This window comes from Hoplias malabaricus, chromosome X1 (assembly GCF_029633855.1).
Source record: "Hoplias malabaricus isolate fHopMal1 chromosome X1, fHopMal1.hap1, whole genome shotgun sequence".
Lineage (NCBI taxonomy): Eukaryota > Metazoa > Chordata > Actinopteri > Characiformes > Erythrinidae > Hoplias > Hoplias malabaricus.
In genome coordinates, this window is record NC_089818.1 from 21,278,331 (window position 1) to 21,293,681 (window position 15,351).

The 15,351-nt window shown below is 38.3% G+C and overlaps 1 protein-coding gene and 1 long non-coding RNA gene across 2 annotated transcripts; both read right to left on the minus strand.

Moving 5' to 3' along the window:
* Positions 1 to 712: 712 nt before the first annotated feature.
* Positions 713 to 2,796, minus strand: LOC136675433 (salivary glue protein Sgs-3-like). The gene is made up of 5 exons (XM_066651983.1): positions 2,740 to 2,796; positions 2,466 to 2,546; positions 2,207 to 2,380; positions 1,268 to 1,350; positions 713 to 848 (listed from the first exon to the last, which is right to left on the minus strand). The coding sequence occupies exons 1-5, from the start codon at positions 2,786 to 2,788 to the stop codon at positions 753 to 755; spliced, it is 483 nt and encodes a 160-aa protein (XP_066508080.1). The 5' UTR covers positions 2,789 to 2,796; the 3' UTR covers positions 713 to 752.
* A 5,831-nt stretch (positions 2,797 to 8,627) lies between these two features.
* LOC136675445 (uncharacterized) lies at positions 8,628 to 9,922 on the minus strand. The gene is made up of 3 exons (XR_010796200.1): positions 9,796 to 9,922; positions 8,928 to 9,062; positions 8,628 to 8,840 (listed from the first exon to the last, which is right to left on the minus strand). It is a non-coding gene; the product is annotated as an uncharacterized lncRNA (long non-coding RNA).
* Between the last annotated feature and the right edge of the window lie 5,429 nt (positions 9,923 to 15,351).

Genomic DNA, 15,351 nt, shown 5'->3' on the forward strand with positions numbered 1-15,351 from the left:
TCTGATGAAATATTTTTTACAGTGCAAATTAATTCATGGTTCTAAATTGGGAAACTGCCCTTACTAAAGAACCCTTGAAGAACCTCTTGTTAAAAATGTGTGCAATCATGAGAATAATATAAATGAATATCCAATGCACATTATATTTAAAAATTGGTGGTAAAATACCAAGGCAGATATGTGAAAAAAATATACAAAAATGAATATTAATAGATTACAATAGTGTAGTATAAAATTTATCTTTCACTTCACTTGCTGTATACCCACAATCGAAAATTACCTGTCTGCAATCAGTTAGTATTAAGTAAATTCATCATGTCTCCTTATATATATAACGTGCAAATATAGATCCTGCATAGTATTGTATATATTTTGCCATATGAGATAACTTGTAAACCGTCATTCTTCTCATATCATTGATATCACTGCTTTCCAAAACAAAAACAAAATAAATTTTTCATTTTCCTACATGATTAGAGCACTAAGCTTTCTGTGAAAATGTAATGAACAAATAATCAATAGTCAACAATAATCTAAAAATAATTAGCAAATAAAATTTTACAATCTTTCCACAAATTGTTTTGCCTTACAGTAAGAGGTATTTTTTTAAACCACAAGAATTTAAAAAAGCATTTAGCCGCCAATCCAAGAGATGTGATGCCAGCTCTGGTAAATGTGTTATATCAAATCACGGAGTAAATAAAGATGTGATGAACTGATTAGATTGGGTAGATTTCATTATGTGGTAGAAGTTAGGGTTTCTGTGTTTTCATTTGGATGTTTATGATCTTCAGTGTGCAGTCACTGCAGTGTTTCTCCCTTAACATCTCCTCGACCTGCTGAAAAATCTGAAATCGGAAGGAGACATTTTTTATTTATTACTTTAGTTTTTGTGCCTATACACTTTATATCGATATAATTTTTTATTCATGGGAATTGTTTACCAGCTTACCTGCCTCACCTTGTATTTCTTGTATATTATGGAATCTTTTTTTTTGTATTTTTATGATTTTGTAAGAAATTTGTGACAATGGCAGTTGTAAAAAACATTTTAATAACTTTGAAGTGAACTGAATCAAGTTATTATTTAAACACATTATATGAGTTTTGATTTGTGTCCTTAAATCTTTTATTAGGACAGCAATTATTCTAACCTGACTCCAGCAATCTCTTGCATTTTTGTTGGACTAAAATAGCTAATTTTGTCCAAATGTAACTCAATTGGTTGATTCTGTTGGTGTGAAACTGTTGATCAGAATTCACTCACCTTCTGTAAACTTTCCAGTGTCTCCGCCTTACTTGCTGTGAACATTGTACATACCTTTAAGTCTAATATCAGTGTTTTTGTGTCTGTGAATGAAACAGAATGGCGTTAGATTGTTGTAGTTAAGATATTAACGGAAGATATCATGTGCACAATTTTTTGACTGAATATTAATTAATATCCTACTACTGAATATTGTAATTCAAAATACAGCAAAAAGTGAAAGGTATAATACGTAACCGTGGTGATAAATGTATGGCACATTTTACCTTCCACTTTTTATTTTATCCAGGCAGTAAAATGAGCAGGAAAATACTATTTTAAAAAGATTGTTCACTTAAAAGAACACGTTAACTCATCAGTCGACCAGTGGTGTACAATTTGCACACATTATTATTACACATCATTCAGGTTTTTATTGACATTGATTTTTGATCAGTTTGTGTGTTGTAGACTAAACTGGGGAGCGTTGTGTTAAAAAAAAGAGGTAAGTACTGTTTGATCTTACAAACTTTTCTGCTGGATGTTCTGGCCTAAGTCAAACTCTATGTGAAGCCTATAATGCAAATAATATTTAAAGATATACTCTTATTTTCACCTTTATTTTCCTATCTGTATTAACATGCACAGATATTTGTATAAATCATTATTATTAACCAATAAGGTGTCTGTGTTACACAGTTCCGCATTATTCAGTACCTTTCATTCATATCAGAGATGGATGACTTTGTGGTGAACATAGGCTTGTGAACGCTGCCCTCTGGAGGAATATCTAAGATCTAAGGTAATTTGGAATCTCTTCACTCGTGGTTAAAGTTGAAGAAAAACCTTGAGTATTCTTGGGCACCTCTGTAAAATATTCTTCTGAAAGATTCTGTATAGTGCTAATATATATATATATTAGCAATAAAATAGACTTGAATCAGCACGGTGGGATTGTACCTCTATCCTGAGTTGTTGCTTTGTCTGACGTGGGTTTCTGGCGTGATGTTTGATCTGTGGTTGCTGTACTGTGGACAGGTGTGTGGCCAGTACTCAGTGATGAGGTTGTAGACAGTTGTGGGTTTGATGCACTTCTGCTGGTGTCCTTGGGTTCTGTTGAGCTGGAACTGGTTTCTGATGTGAAAATGGATTCAAATTGACTGGAGCTTGTGAACATAATGTTTTTATCTATTACACATATACACAAATTATCACTCACCAAGGTTGTTAGGAGGTCTGAATGTTGAACTTTTATCTGTAGTAAAATCAACTGCTGGAGTTGTCCTTAGTGCAGTTATCACTGTAAAGGAGAAACTGACTGTTGATATTTTAAAGACAGAAAAGGAAAAAAACAACAACATTTCATAAGTCCATATGCAGTCAAAGCAAATTGTGAAGAAATGTAGAAATTATAATTATTCATCAGTATATTTCATAAAAATTCTACCTCATTAATTGCATTCCACTTCATTTTAATAAGAAGTGCAAATTACCAAGGGCATCTGTAATGGTGCTAGTTTTCACTGATGTGCTTGTAGTCATCCTTGATGTCATCAGGGTACTTGGGGAAGTAGCTAGAGTAGGTGCTTTAGTTGATGCTGCTGTTAATGTATGTAAAATCAAGATAGATATTACACTATATGTTTAGTAATTTAATAAAACCAGTTAAAACATTCAGCATTAACAGAGGAAATTAATTTTAACAAAATGTACATTGGCGGTTGTGGGGGACTACAGTATATACAGAGTGAAGCTGAAATTGGGTCAGTGTTGCTGGGGTAGTCTTAGAGCCTGATAGTAGTCACGGCTGACACTGATTTCAATGTTATACAATTAGAGTAAGCTACTGTAAAATGTTGTACACTACATTACAGTATATTAATAATTTATTGGTATATCATCTGCAAGAATATTACTGTAACGTTAAAGGATTTGATTTACAGTGAACATGTATTTACTACATAAACAGCTATCAAAGACCCAAGGACACACGGGAGTCTAGAGGCTGAGGATTTGTCTGTAACATTCTTGGTAATGGTCGAGGGTATAATGCTGATAGTGGTCTCAGGTGTGATCAGTATGCTCACTGGTACAGTGTGTACTAGTCTAAACATAATACTGGGTGTTACATGTAACAATTTTGTGCATGTGTTTGTTATCTTGTTTTCTTTCCTGGTTCTTTCTTTTTCTCACAACAGCTTACTGCTCCTAAAAGGGTGGGGCTTAAATGTTTTAAGCGACACCAAGAAGTCAGAAAAGCAGCCATCTTTTGGCTCACTTTTTTGGTTGGCCAATGTTTGACTCTGTCCAGTTTTATGATCTTGTGTGTTGGACTGTCTTAAAACTAGTTTAATGATGTCTACCTTATGTTAGTTTTGTTTTGTCTTGGAGTTGTGTTTGAACCCGTGTCCTAGTCCTGTCAAGTTGTCCAATTGTTTCTGTCGTGCTAGACGTGCGCACACTTACATGGTGCACACATAGTTTCTGTATTGTATAGATACACCAGAGTAGAGGGCAGGTACCACCCATTGTATTTTCTTTACAGAATATAGTTACAGAGGATATTGACATAGCTTAGGTGTTAGTCTGGTTTTGTTATTTTAATTTCTTTGGTACTGTCCATGTTCCTCCCTCCTAAGGTTTGTCTACCTGTTATGTGTTATTGTGGTATGATCTTTTGTATTAAAGTAATGTTTGTAGTCCCTGAACTACTTGGTCTCTAGCTGTTGGCTGGCTTCTCTTTTTCACTTGCACATATTGTTACGTTTCCCTTACTACTACCACCCTAGATTCTGAAGCCCAATAGTAGGGGCGTAACACTGGGTATTAAAAAATAACCCTAACACATGTAAGACATTACTACTATAAAACAGTAGTTATTATTCTTACCTGTTTTTGTATTTGTAGATGATAAAGTTGTTGCAGTAGTACCGGAGAATGTGGTATTTGGTGGAGTGCTGTCTGTTATAACTATAGATGTCAGGGTTGTTGATGTAGGGCTGGTGTTGCCTGTTGAACTCATAGCTGTTAAGGACATTGTAGTACCAGTGTATGTAACTGTTGGAGAAGTGTTGCGTGTTGAACTCGTAGCTGTTAAGGACGATGTAGTACCAGTGGATGTAACTGTTGGAGAAGTGTTGCCTGTTGAACTCATAGCTGTTAAGGACATTGTAGTACCAGTGGATGTAACAGTTGGAGAAGTGTTGCCTGTTGAACTCGTAGCTGTTAAGGACGTTGTAGTACCAGTGGATGTAACTGTTGGAGAAGTGTTGTGTGTTGAACTCGTAGCTGTTAAGGACGTTGCAGTACCAGTGGATGTAACTGTTGGAGAAGTGTTGTGTGTTGAACTCGTAGCTGTTAAGGACGTTGTAGTACCAGTGGATGTAACAGTTGGAGAAGTGTTGCCTGTTGAACTCGTACCTGTTAAGGACGTTGTAGTACCAGTGGATGTAACTGTTGGAGAAGTGTTGCGTGTTGAACTCGTAGCTGTTAAGGATGTTGTAGTACCAGTGAATGTAACTGTTGGAGAAGTGTGGTCTGTTGAAGTCGTAGCTGTTAAGGACGTTGTAGTACCAGTGGATGTAACGGTTGGAGAAGTGTTGCCTGTTGAAGTCGTAGCTGTTAAGGACGTTGTAGTACCAGTGGATGTAACTGTTGGAGAAGTGTTGCTTGTTGAAGTCGTAGCTGTTAAGGACGTTGTAGTACCAGTGGATGTAACTGTTGGAGAAGTGTTGTGTGTTGAACTCGTATCTGTTAAGGACAATATAGTACCAGTGGATGTAACTGTTGGAGAAGTGTTGCCTGTTGAAGTCGTAGCTGTTAAGGACGTTGTAGTACCAGTGGATGTAACTGTTGGAGAAGTGTTGCCTGTTGAAGTCGTAGCTGTTAAGGACGTTGTAGTACCAGTGGATGTAACTTTTGGAGAAGTGTTGCGTGTTGAACTCGTAGCTGTTAAGTACGTTGTAGTACCAGTGGATGTAACTGTTGGAGAAGTGTTGCGTGTTGAAGTCGTAGCTGTTAAGGACGTTGTAGTACCAGTGGATGTAACTTTTGGAGAAGTGTTGCCTGTTGAAGTCGTAGCTGTTAAGGACGTTGTAGTACCAGTGGATGTAACTTTTGGAGAAGTGTTGCCTGTTGAACTCGTAGCTGTTAAGTACGTTGTAGTACCAGTGGATGTAACTGTTGGAGAAGTGTTGCGTGTTGAACTCGTAGCTGTTAAGGAAGTTGTAGTACCAGTGGATGTAACTGTTGCAGAAGTGTTGCCTGTTGAAGTCGTAGCTGTTAAGGATGTTGTAGTACCAGTGAATGTAACTGTTGGAGAAGTGTTGTGTGTTGAACTCGTAGCTGTTAAGGACAATGTAGTACCAGTGGATGTAACTGTTGGAGAAGTGTTGCGTGTTGAACTCATAGCTGTTAAGGACGTTGCAGTACCAGTGGATGTAACTGTTGGAGAAGTGTTGTGTGTTGAACTCGTAGCTGTTAAGGACGTTGTAGTACCAGTGGATGTAACTGTTGGAGAAGGGTTGCGTGTTGAGCTAGTAGCTGTTAAGGACGTTGTAGTACCAGTGGATGTAACTGTTGGAGAAGTGTTGCCTGTTGAACTCGTAGCTGTTAAGGACGTTGTAGTACCAGTGGATGTAACTGTTGGAGAAGGGTTGCGTGTTGAACTCGTAGCTGTTAAGGAAGTTGTAGTACCAGTGGATGTAACTGTTGCAGAAGTGTTGCCTGTTGAAGTCGTAGCTGTTAAGGATGTTGTAGTACCAGTGAATGTAACTGTTGGAGAAGTGTTGTGTGTTGAACTCGTAGCTGTTAAGGACAATGTAGTACCAGTGGATGTAACTGTTGGAGAAGTGTTGCGTGTTGAACTCATAGCTGTTAAGGACGTTGCAGTACCAGTGGATGTAACTGTTGGAGAAGTGTTGTGTGTTGAACTCGTAGCTGTTAAGGACGTTGTAGTACCAGTGGATGTAACTGTTGGAGAAGGGTTGCGTGTTGAGCTAGTAGCTGTTAAGGACGTTGTAGTACCAGTGGATGTAACTGTTGGAGAAGTGTTGCCTGTTGAACTCGTAGCTGTTAAGGACGTTGTAGTACCAGTGGATGTAACTGTTGGAGAAGGGTTGCGTGTTGAACTCGTAGCTGTTAATGACGATGTAGTACCAGTGGATGTAACTGTTGGAGAAGTGTTGCGTGTTGAACTCGTAGCTGTTAAGGACGTTGTAGTATCAGTGGATGTAACGGTTGGAGAAGTGTTGCCTGTTGTAATTTTAGATGTTTCAGTAGTGTGGGTGAATGTGGTTTTTGGTGGAGTGTGGTCTGTTGTAATAGTAGATGTTAAAGTGGGCGATGTAGTAGTACTGGTATTCGGTGGAATGGTGACAGTGATCTGTGTTCTAGGGTTTGCTGCACTTGTAGTTGTAGTGACACTTGTTGAACTTGTTGAAGCAGTTGATGTTTCTGAGGAAATATTTTTTCTTACTAATATATTTTAGTCAAACATACTTCAATACCTTATTCATTATTTTTTCCCCATTTAATTTTCATTTAAAACCTTTTAATTTGATTTGACAGATAAAAGTGTTAGGCACTAGATATAAGGAATAGGATTTGCACCCAAAGGCATGAGGTATTTTGTAAGAGTTTATTCTCACTTTGTACACAGGTTAGTTGGTAGTCTGGGCAGCAGTCTCCAAAGTTCACACAGGACTCGTCACAGTAGCATCCTCGAAAACAGGCGCTATTTAACCCCTTACAGCACAGTACTGGAGAGTCTGAACATCCAGCTACAACACAACACAGGTGAACACAGCTATAGACTACACAGCAGAGTTGTTGGCAAAAAAATAAAAATAAATCACTGTAACTCAAGGCCGCTCTTTGCCTTTTTACTTTACCTTAAAAATCACATCAATTTTCTAACTAAAAGATATACATTGTCACTGGTTGTGAATGGCACCTAATGTCAACATTAGCATTGCATCAGATTCATTATGTATTTGTAATAATACTAGTTTTGGAAAAAAATCCTTTAAAGTGAGTTTCCATCTAAATGTTAATGATTAGTGGTGAAGCAAATACCTAAGAAAATCAACCCCCGCATAATAGTTTCTCTTGTTATTTCCAGTTGCTCATATGTCATAGGCCAATACAATGATTTCCATTGTCAGAGGTGTTCACTTTTGCTTTACTCATATTTCATGTTTTGTCTGTGTGGGCAGACCCTGACAGTTTAGACACTATGTCTGTGACTAGATGAAAGGTGTCAGGTTTAATTTAATTGCTCATGTTTGGTCTCGACTGTGTTGTTAGTGCAGAAGGGCCTATCAGCCTATCAGCTTAGAACAGGAAGAAGACACACCTAGGATAAAAACATTTTTAAATTTGATCAATGGTTATTGTGTAGAGAAATTTTATTTCAAATAATTTCAAACCATTATCCTGGTTAATTTGCAATGAACATTTGATCCTAAAAAGCAGCTGGTATTTTTAAAAATTATGCAAAAAACAATAAAACAAAAAAGGTGACATTGTGGTGCAGCAGGTAGTGTCATAGTGACACTGCTCCAGGGACCTGAAACTTGTCGGTTCTAGTCCCGCTCCGGATGACTGTCTATGAGGAGTTTGGTGTGTTCTCGCCGTGTCCTCGTGGGTTTCTTCCCACCGTCCAAAAACACACTTCAGTAGGTGGATTGGTGACTCAAACAGTGAGTGTGTGCGAGTCGCCCTGTGAAGGACTGGCGCCCCATCCAGGGTGTGTTCCCGCCTTGCGCCCAATGATTCCAGGTATGCTCCGGATCCACTGCGTCCCTGAATTGTATAAGCACTTACAGATAATGAATGAATTTAAGAATACAACAAACTTGTCAAATGTTAATGTTTTGATTAACTTTAAAATTATATTTTATTGATCCATCTATTTCGAATTTGTCTCATGTCATGAATAACACTTGATATGTTCAAAGGTTGAGGGGAAAAACTTTATAGGTTATAAAAGTACAAAAACACGCATGCAAAATCAATGTAAGTACTGATGTACATTGAGTGTTACAGATATAAAGTGTAACAATATTGGTCCAACACATACAACACAGTCAAGTTCAATAATTGCGTAATTAAAAGGAGTATTGTAATAACTATAAAGATAAACACTTGCTGTGTTCCATGAGAAATCTGAAGCTACTTGGTTATTGTGTATTTTGGTGGAACCTTGATATTCATGCATTGTTTCTTAAAAATAACTCATACTGCACTATGATGACTGGCACTATTTGTACAGCAGAAACAGATGCTTGCAGATGTCTTCAAATGAACTTCCAATATATTATAGCTATGTCTGGAAGAGAATAATAATTTTACCTGATGTTGCCTGGTTCCCCTCTTTGAAAAGAAGTAGCAAGAGAATCCAAAATCCCATGACTCTCATTCTTTTAACTGGCAAACAGTTAAATAAGTGCCTGCATGAGTGTCACCAAAAATGCAGGCATCTTCAGAAACACACGGCTTATATTCCTCTGCATTATTTCCTTGTAGCTCATTTTCCAACATTCCACCAGGTGACTGTGGTTTAGCAGACGTCTAATGACACCAGGAGCAAAACCTTTAAAAACCACAGTAATGGAAAACATGTAGAAGGAATTTCCCTGGAGATAATTCATTCATTCATTCATTGTCTGAAACCACTTACCCAGTTCTGGGTCGCGGTGGATCCGGAGCCTACCCGGAATCAGGCGGGCACACACACTGAAGGGGGGGTGCCAGTCCTACTGTAATTTCCTCTTACTGGTCTTCCACAATTGTCCAGAAAGCTACTGCAACAGATCTAGAACACAGAAGTACAATTTGTCTTCAGCCTTTTGAAGTTCACTCATGTTACTCCACTACCCTGTTCCTTTAATCGACTTCCAGGTTCCAAAAACTCGGATGTCCACCTACGAATTCAAGGAAGGATCATGTTGTAGCAATGGTCCAAACCTGATCTGTGACTTGAAGCAGGACTTGACTCGAACCAACATCCTTCAAGATACAGGGGAGAATTTTGAGAGAATATTTAAACCATCATTAATTCTGAACTTATTTCAATGACCTGAACAGTGTGGCAGTGTGTTGAATTGTGGGTTTTCATCAGCACTTATTGGTGTTTGTATGGTGTTTATTTGGCATTGTGTACCTAACAACTAACCGATGAGAGATGAGACTGGGCTTTAAACAGTACTACTCACTGTTCACCCACCTCAGTTTACACACTTAGAACATGGTATTATAGACTACTGTACACTCACTATAACCCTATAATCCTTCAATCATACTGGTCTAAGTCTATGGTCTGTGTGCCATCTGTTATTTTTTTTAGTTTAGATTATAATGTCCCTAGAAAAACAGAGGTCCCATGTCACAATTTTGTACTGTCCATTATCTGTGTTTCCATCTCTAATCCTGCAACAGACAAACACTATGATCATTTTCCCCATTTCGATATAACAAACAGTGACCCATAAGCGACTCAAGCAACCTTCAGTTTACTTTCTCTGTGAGCCGTCAAGAGTTCAATGTACCTTTCATTTTATGTTTTTAAACAAACAGAGACTCAACAGCTTGAGGAGAGGAAACGTTATGGGGAGTGCAGGAACACTCAGTCCACTACTTTTACCAGCTGTTTCTCATTAAGATCCAGCATTGTGCTCCGTGTCTTTTGGGCTCATAATGGTCTCTGCTCAGCTGTGGGCCTGAGCCTGATTAACTCTGGGGATGGCGCGGCATCTCCCTCTAGTGGCCAGACGGTTTAGCGCCAGAGCCAACTGTTACAAAAAAAAAAAAAAAAAAAAAAAAGATGGATTCCCCTTATTTGTCTTGGTTCCTCTCAAGGTTTCTTCATAATGGTTTGATGGAGTTTTTCCTGCCACTCTCGCTTCTTGGAATTCTGTAAATCTGCTTTGTGAAAACACCTGTTATTAAAAAGAGCTCTCTATATAGAATTGTAACAGACTTTTATAAGTCTCCTGAATGTGAGGGATGTAGTGAATGTCATGGAGGGGTCGCTGTAGGAAGACATGAGAGAAGATAAAGGGAAGGGAGTTCTTGACTGCTTACCCTGGTGTCCAGGTGTTACTTCCCTCCTCCAATAATACATTTGTTTAGTAGAACCTTCGTGAAGCTTAGTGATATCGGTGGCAGTGGTGGGATTAAATTTTCTTTGTAAACCAAAGTGCACCGTATTGGAAATTAGCTCTTATGGGAGAGCTGTGTAACCTGTGGCTAGAAGACGACAACACGTGCAAGTTTGGCTCGCTGGGAACCAGAGACGGTGCTCCCCGCAGTGGAGTGAGGGTTGATCTTCTCAGAGTTTTCTCAGCTGGGCACGACAGCATGAAGTCCCAGTCAAGGCACTCACTGGTAGCAGCGATGGGTATAACAGTGAGCTAGTGAGAATTCTACCTACTCGCTTATACAAAGCTGCGTTTTTGTTGTGGGACAGTTTGGTGTGAACCTAGAAGCTCTGAGAGTCTGTTCCCCAGATAGCATGCCTTCACATAGAAGCAATATTAGACTAAATATCCAACAACATGAGCCAAGACAGTGGGCGGCATGGTGGCGCAGCAGGTAGTGTCACAGTCACACAGCTCCAGGGGCCTGGAGGTTGTGGGTTCAACTCTCACTGGGTGACTGTCTGTGAGGAGTGTGGTGTGTTCTCTCTGTGTCTGTGTGGGTTTCGTCCGGGTGCTCCGGTTTCTTCCCACAGTCCAAAAACACACGTTGGTAGGTGGATTGGTGACTCAAAAGTGTCCGTAGGTGTGAATGTGTGTGTGTCTGTGTTGCCCTGTGAAGGCCTTTGACCAAACCTACATTAGGTCACATCTGTAAATGCACAAATGCTGGATACACTGGGCACCATGCCAGTGGTGAATACGTTTCATGTCCTCCTTGGCTTAGATTTCCTAATGAGTTATCACACTCGGCTAGATTTTGAATTGGGGGTGCTACAGCTGAGGAACACCTGCGTGCCCCTCGTGGAGAGTGCAGAATTGAACCCTGAGTGCTGTAATACTTGTCTGGCTAATACATGAGACGCTGGTGTTAGTTAATGTGTGTCCACCCAGTGCTACTGCTCTGACCTCTTTGAATCTTGATAGGTATGCTAAATGTGTCAGAGTCCGCTAGTGTAGCGACTGCACATGTACTGACAAGTGTAAAGTATGTCGTCACAGTGGTCTGGGTCTTATACCCTATTATGATTGACATCATACGCAAAGCGTGTGTAACAGCCTTTTATACAGACTAGTTTCCTGAATGTGGGGGATGTAGTGAATGTCCTGGAATACATTGGTTTAGTAGAACCCTCATGAACCTCGGTTACAGAATTACACTAAATGACATTATTTCAGACTTCGCTGTTCACTGCAAGGACCTGATTTCAGCAATTTCTTAATTCAAGGGTAGTTTGGACCGGAACTTATTGCCTCTTGTGAGGATATATTCTATATATATAAGGCACTTCTGTAAGTTGCTCTGGATGAGAGGTTAAATGCACATATGTTGGTAGGTGGAATTACTTTGTGAAAGTCTTCACAGCCTAACCCTAAAGGTTAGGCTGGAGGTGCCTCCGGCCTGCAGAGATACTCTTATACATGATTTATATTTTTCTGCCTGATATACACCAAAAACATTTGAAGAAATATTTCTAGTATCAATTTTAGCCATCAGAAGCATAATTTTGTTTTCCTTCCACAATTTTATTTCCTATTTCTGACCCTACTTTTTAACCCTATTTTTTTTCAGATGGTTTTGGTGTGTATAACAAGCAGGACAAAATAACTAATGTGAAACTTAGTTTCAGGAACATACATTGAACTTTTTTATTCAATTGACTTTCAGGGCTTTGGTACTGTTCAGATTGTGCAGTTAAAAGTAGCCAATTTCATTAATTATATGGGGTGTCTACACATGTTTTAAACATATGACATAGCTTTCATATGTTATGTAAACTGGACCCACCAATACATTTTATTTTGCATTCGATTAACTCTTTATTAACATTTTTTGTGATAAAAGATACAATACATAAGATTATACAGTGCACCTGCCATATTTTAAACATAAAGCACCCTAAAATAATTAATTTCCCATGCTAATATGAATCCAGAAAAAAGCAGAACAGGAGGAGTGAGGTTTGAGTTTCAGGAATGCTTCAGCACCTGGATCAGTTTTACTGGATGTTTACTATGTTCAGTGTACAGCTGGAACACAACGAAGACAGATACTCGTTTTTCAAATACTGCGCATACTGAAATTACACACACACACACACACACACACACACACAAACACAAGAGAAAATATATTTGTAAATATTAATTGAAAATGTTTTATTTTTTTAATAGCTTTGTGGGTTTGATGCATGACTGTGTCCATCTAATCTTCAGTGATTTTATTACATAGACTAATATTTTATAATATTATAAAATATTATAATAATAATATTTTATTACATAGAACTAATTATTGCAAGTTACAATGCACCTTCTACATATTTTTTAAAAAATGTCTTCAACTAGGGTCTTCAAACTAAAATACAAACCGGAGTCCAAAAAAGTTGGGACACTAAACAAATTGTGAATAAAAACTGAATGCAATGATGTGGAGATGGAAAATGTCAATATGTTATTCGTAATAGAACATAGATGACAGATCAAAAGTTTAATCTGAGTAAATGTAACATTTTAAAGGAAAAATATGTTGATTCAAAATTTCACAGTGTCAACAAATCCCAAAAAAGTTGGGACAAGTAGCAATAAGTGGCTGGAAAAAGGAAATTGAGCATATAATGAACAGCTGGAAGACCAATTAACACTAATTTGGTCAATTGACAACATGATTGGGTATAAAAAGAGCTTCTTAGAGTGTCAGTGTCTCTCTGAAGCCAAGATGGTAAGAGGATCACCAATTCCACCATTGTTGCGGAGAAAGATAGTGTAGCGATACCAGAATGGTGTTACCCAGCGTAAATAGCAAAGACTTTTAAGATAACATCATCAACCGTGCATAACATCATCAAATGATTCAGAGAATCTGGAACAATTGCTGTGCGTAAGGGTCAAGGACGTAAAACTCTACTGGATGCTCGTGATCTCTGGGCCCTTAAACGTCACTGCACCTCAAACAGGAATGCCACTGTCAAGGAAATAACAGAATGGGCTCAGGAATACTTCCAGAAAGCATTGTCAGTGAACACAATCCACTGTGCCATCTGCCGTTGCCAGCTGAAACTCTACAGTGCAAAGAGGAAGCCATTTCTAAGCAAGCTCCACAAGCTCAGATGTTTGCACTGGGCCAGGGGTCTTTTAAAATGGAGTGTGGCAAAATGGAAGACTGTTCTGTGGTCAGATGAATCACGGTTTGAAGTTCTTTATGGAACGCTGGGACGCCATGTCATCCGGAACAGAGAGGACAAGGATAACCCAAGTTGTTATCAACGCTTCGTTCAGAAGCCTGCATCACTGATGGTATGGGGTTGCATGAGTGCTTGTGGCATGGGCAGCTTGCATGTCTGGAAAGGCACCATTAATGCAGAGAACTATGTTCAGGTTCTAGAACAACATATGCTCCCATCTAGACATCATCTCTTTCAGGGAAGAACCTGCATTTTTTAACAAGATAATGCCAGACCACATTCTGCAGCAATCACAACATCATGGCTACGTAGGAGAAGGATCCGGGTACTGAAATGACCAGCCTGCAGTCCAGATCTTTCACCTATGGAGAACATTTGGCGCATCATAGAGAGGAAGGTGCGACAAAGAAGGCCCAAAACGATTGAACAGTTAGAGGCCTGTATTAGACATGAATGGGAGAGCATTCCTATTTCTAAACTTGAGAAACTGGTCTCCTCTGTCCCCAGACGTCTGTTGAGTGTTGTAAGAAGAAGGGGGGATGCCACACAGTGGTAAAAAATGGCCTCGTACCAACTTTTTTGGGATTTGTTGACGCCATGAAATTTTAAAACAACATATTTTTCCCTTAAAATGATACATTCTCTCAGTTTAAACTTTTGATCTGTGATTTGTACTCTATTCTGAATATAATATTAGATGTTGGCACCTCCACATCATTGCATTCAGTTTTTATTCACAATTTGTTTAGTGTCCCAACTTTTTTGGAATCCGGTTTGTAGTTTATTTTTAAAAACTGAATTCAAAGATGTTTTTAAAGCAATATTTTGAAAAAAGCTTTCGTTTATGCAAACAAGAAATTATGAGAATAATAAGAAACATGAATATTCACAAATGAAATTGTAATTTTGCAAATGAGTGACAATCAAATTTTTAAGTTATGAGAATAGTATACTATTATTTCCAGTCTTGTAACACTATCAGTAGAAGACACTTACTGTATTTAGATCCTGGAGTACCATATCTTTTTCAGCTCCAGATAAAACACGTACTTGAATTATATAAATTGTACTACCTGTAAAACACACAGACAACATCACAAAAACATAAACCAGTTGTTCAGCTGTTACTGATTATTTTGAATTTCATTCAGCTCTGATTTCCTCCCACGCTCCAAAAAAAAAACAAAACACCTTAGTAGGTGGATTGGCGAATCAAAAGTGTGTGTGTGTGTGTGTTTGATGCCCTGTGAAGGACTGGCGCCCCCTGATGATTTCGGGTAGGCTCTGGACCCACTGAGAACCTGAACTGCTAAGGGTTACAGATAATGAATATGAAGGTGCATTTTATTAATTCATTCATAAAATATATATTTGTGAGTAGAGACAACAAATCAGCATTCAATTCTTTATTGTTTTAGATTAGTTTTTTTTTTTGTAATTTCCCCGTAAACCACAACAGGCCTCAAACCTATAAAACGTAAAAAATTACAGTGATCAGTTGTGAAGATTTTATGTACCTTATGCGTTTCAATATATTTATGTAAAACCAGGCTTTGGAACTTACCAGTAGGAGTCAGTGGGGTAGGTGTAGTACTAACTGCTGATGTTCCTAACAAATTAATGACAAAAAAATAAAAAATAAAACACAAAACATCAACTGATTATTATTCTAACAATAATTACATGTAAAAAAGCTTAAATTTGTGTAACATAAAATTGTAAT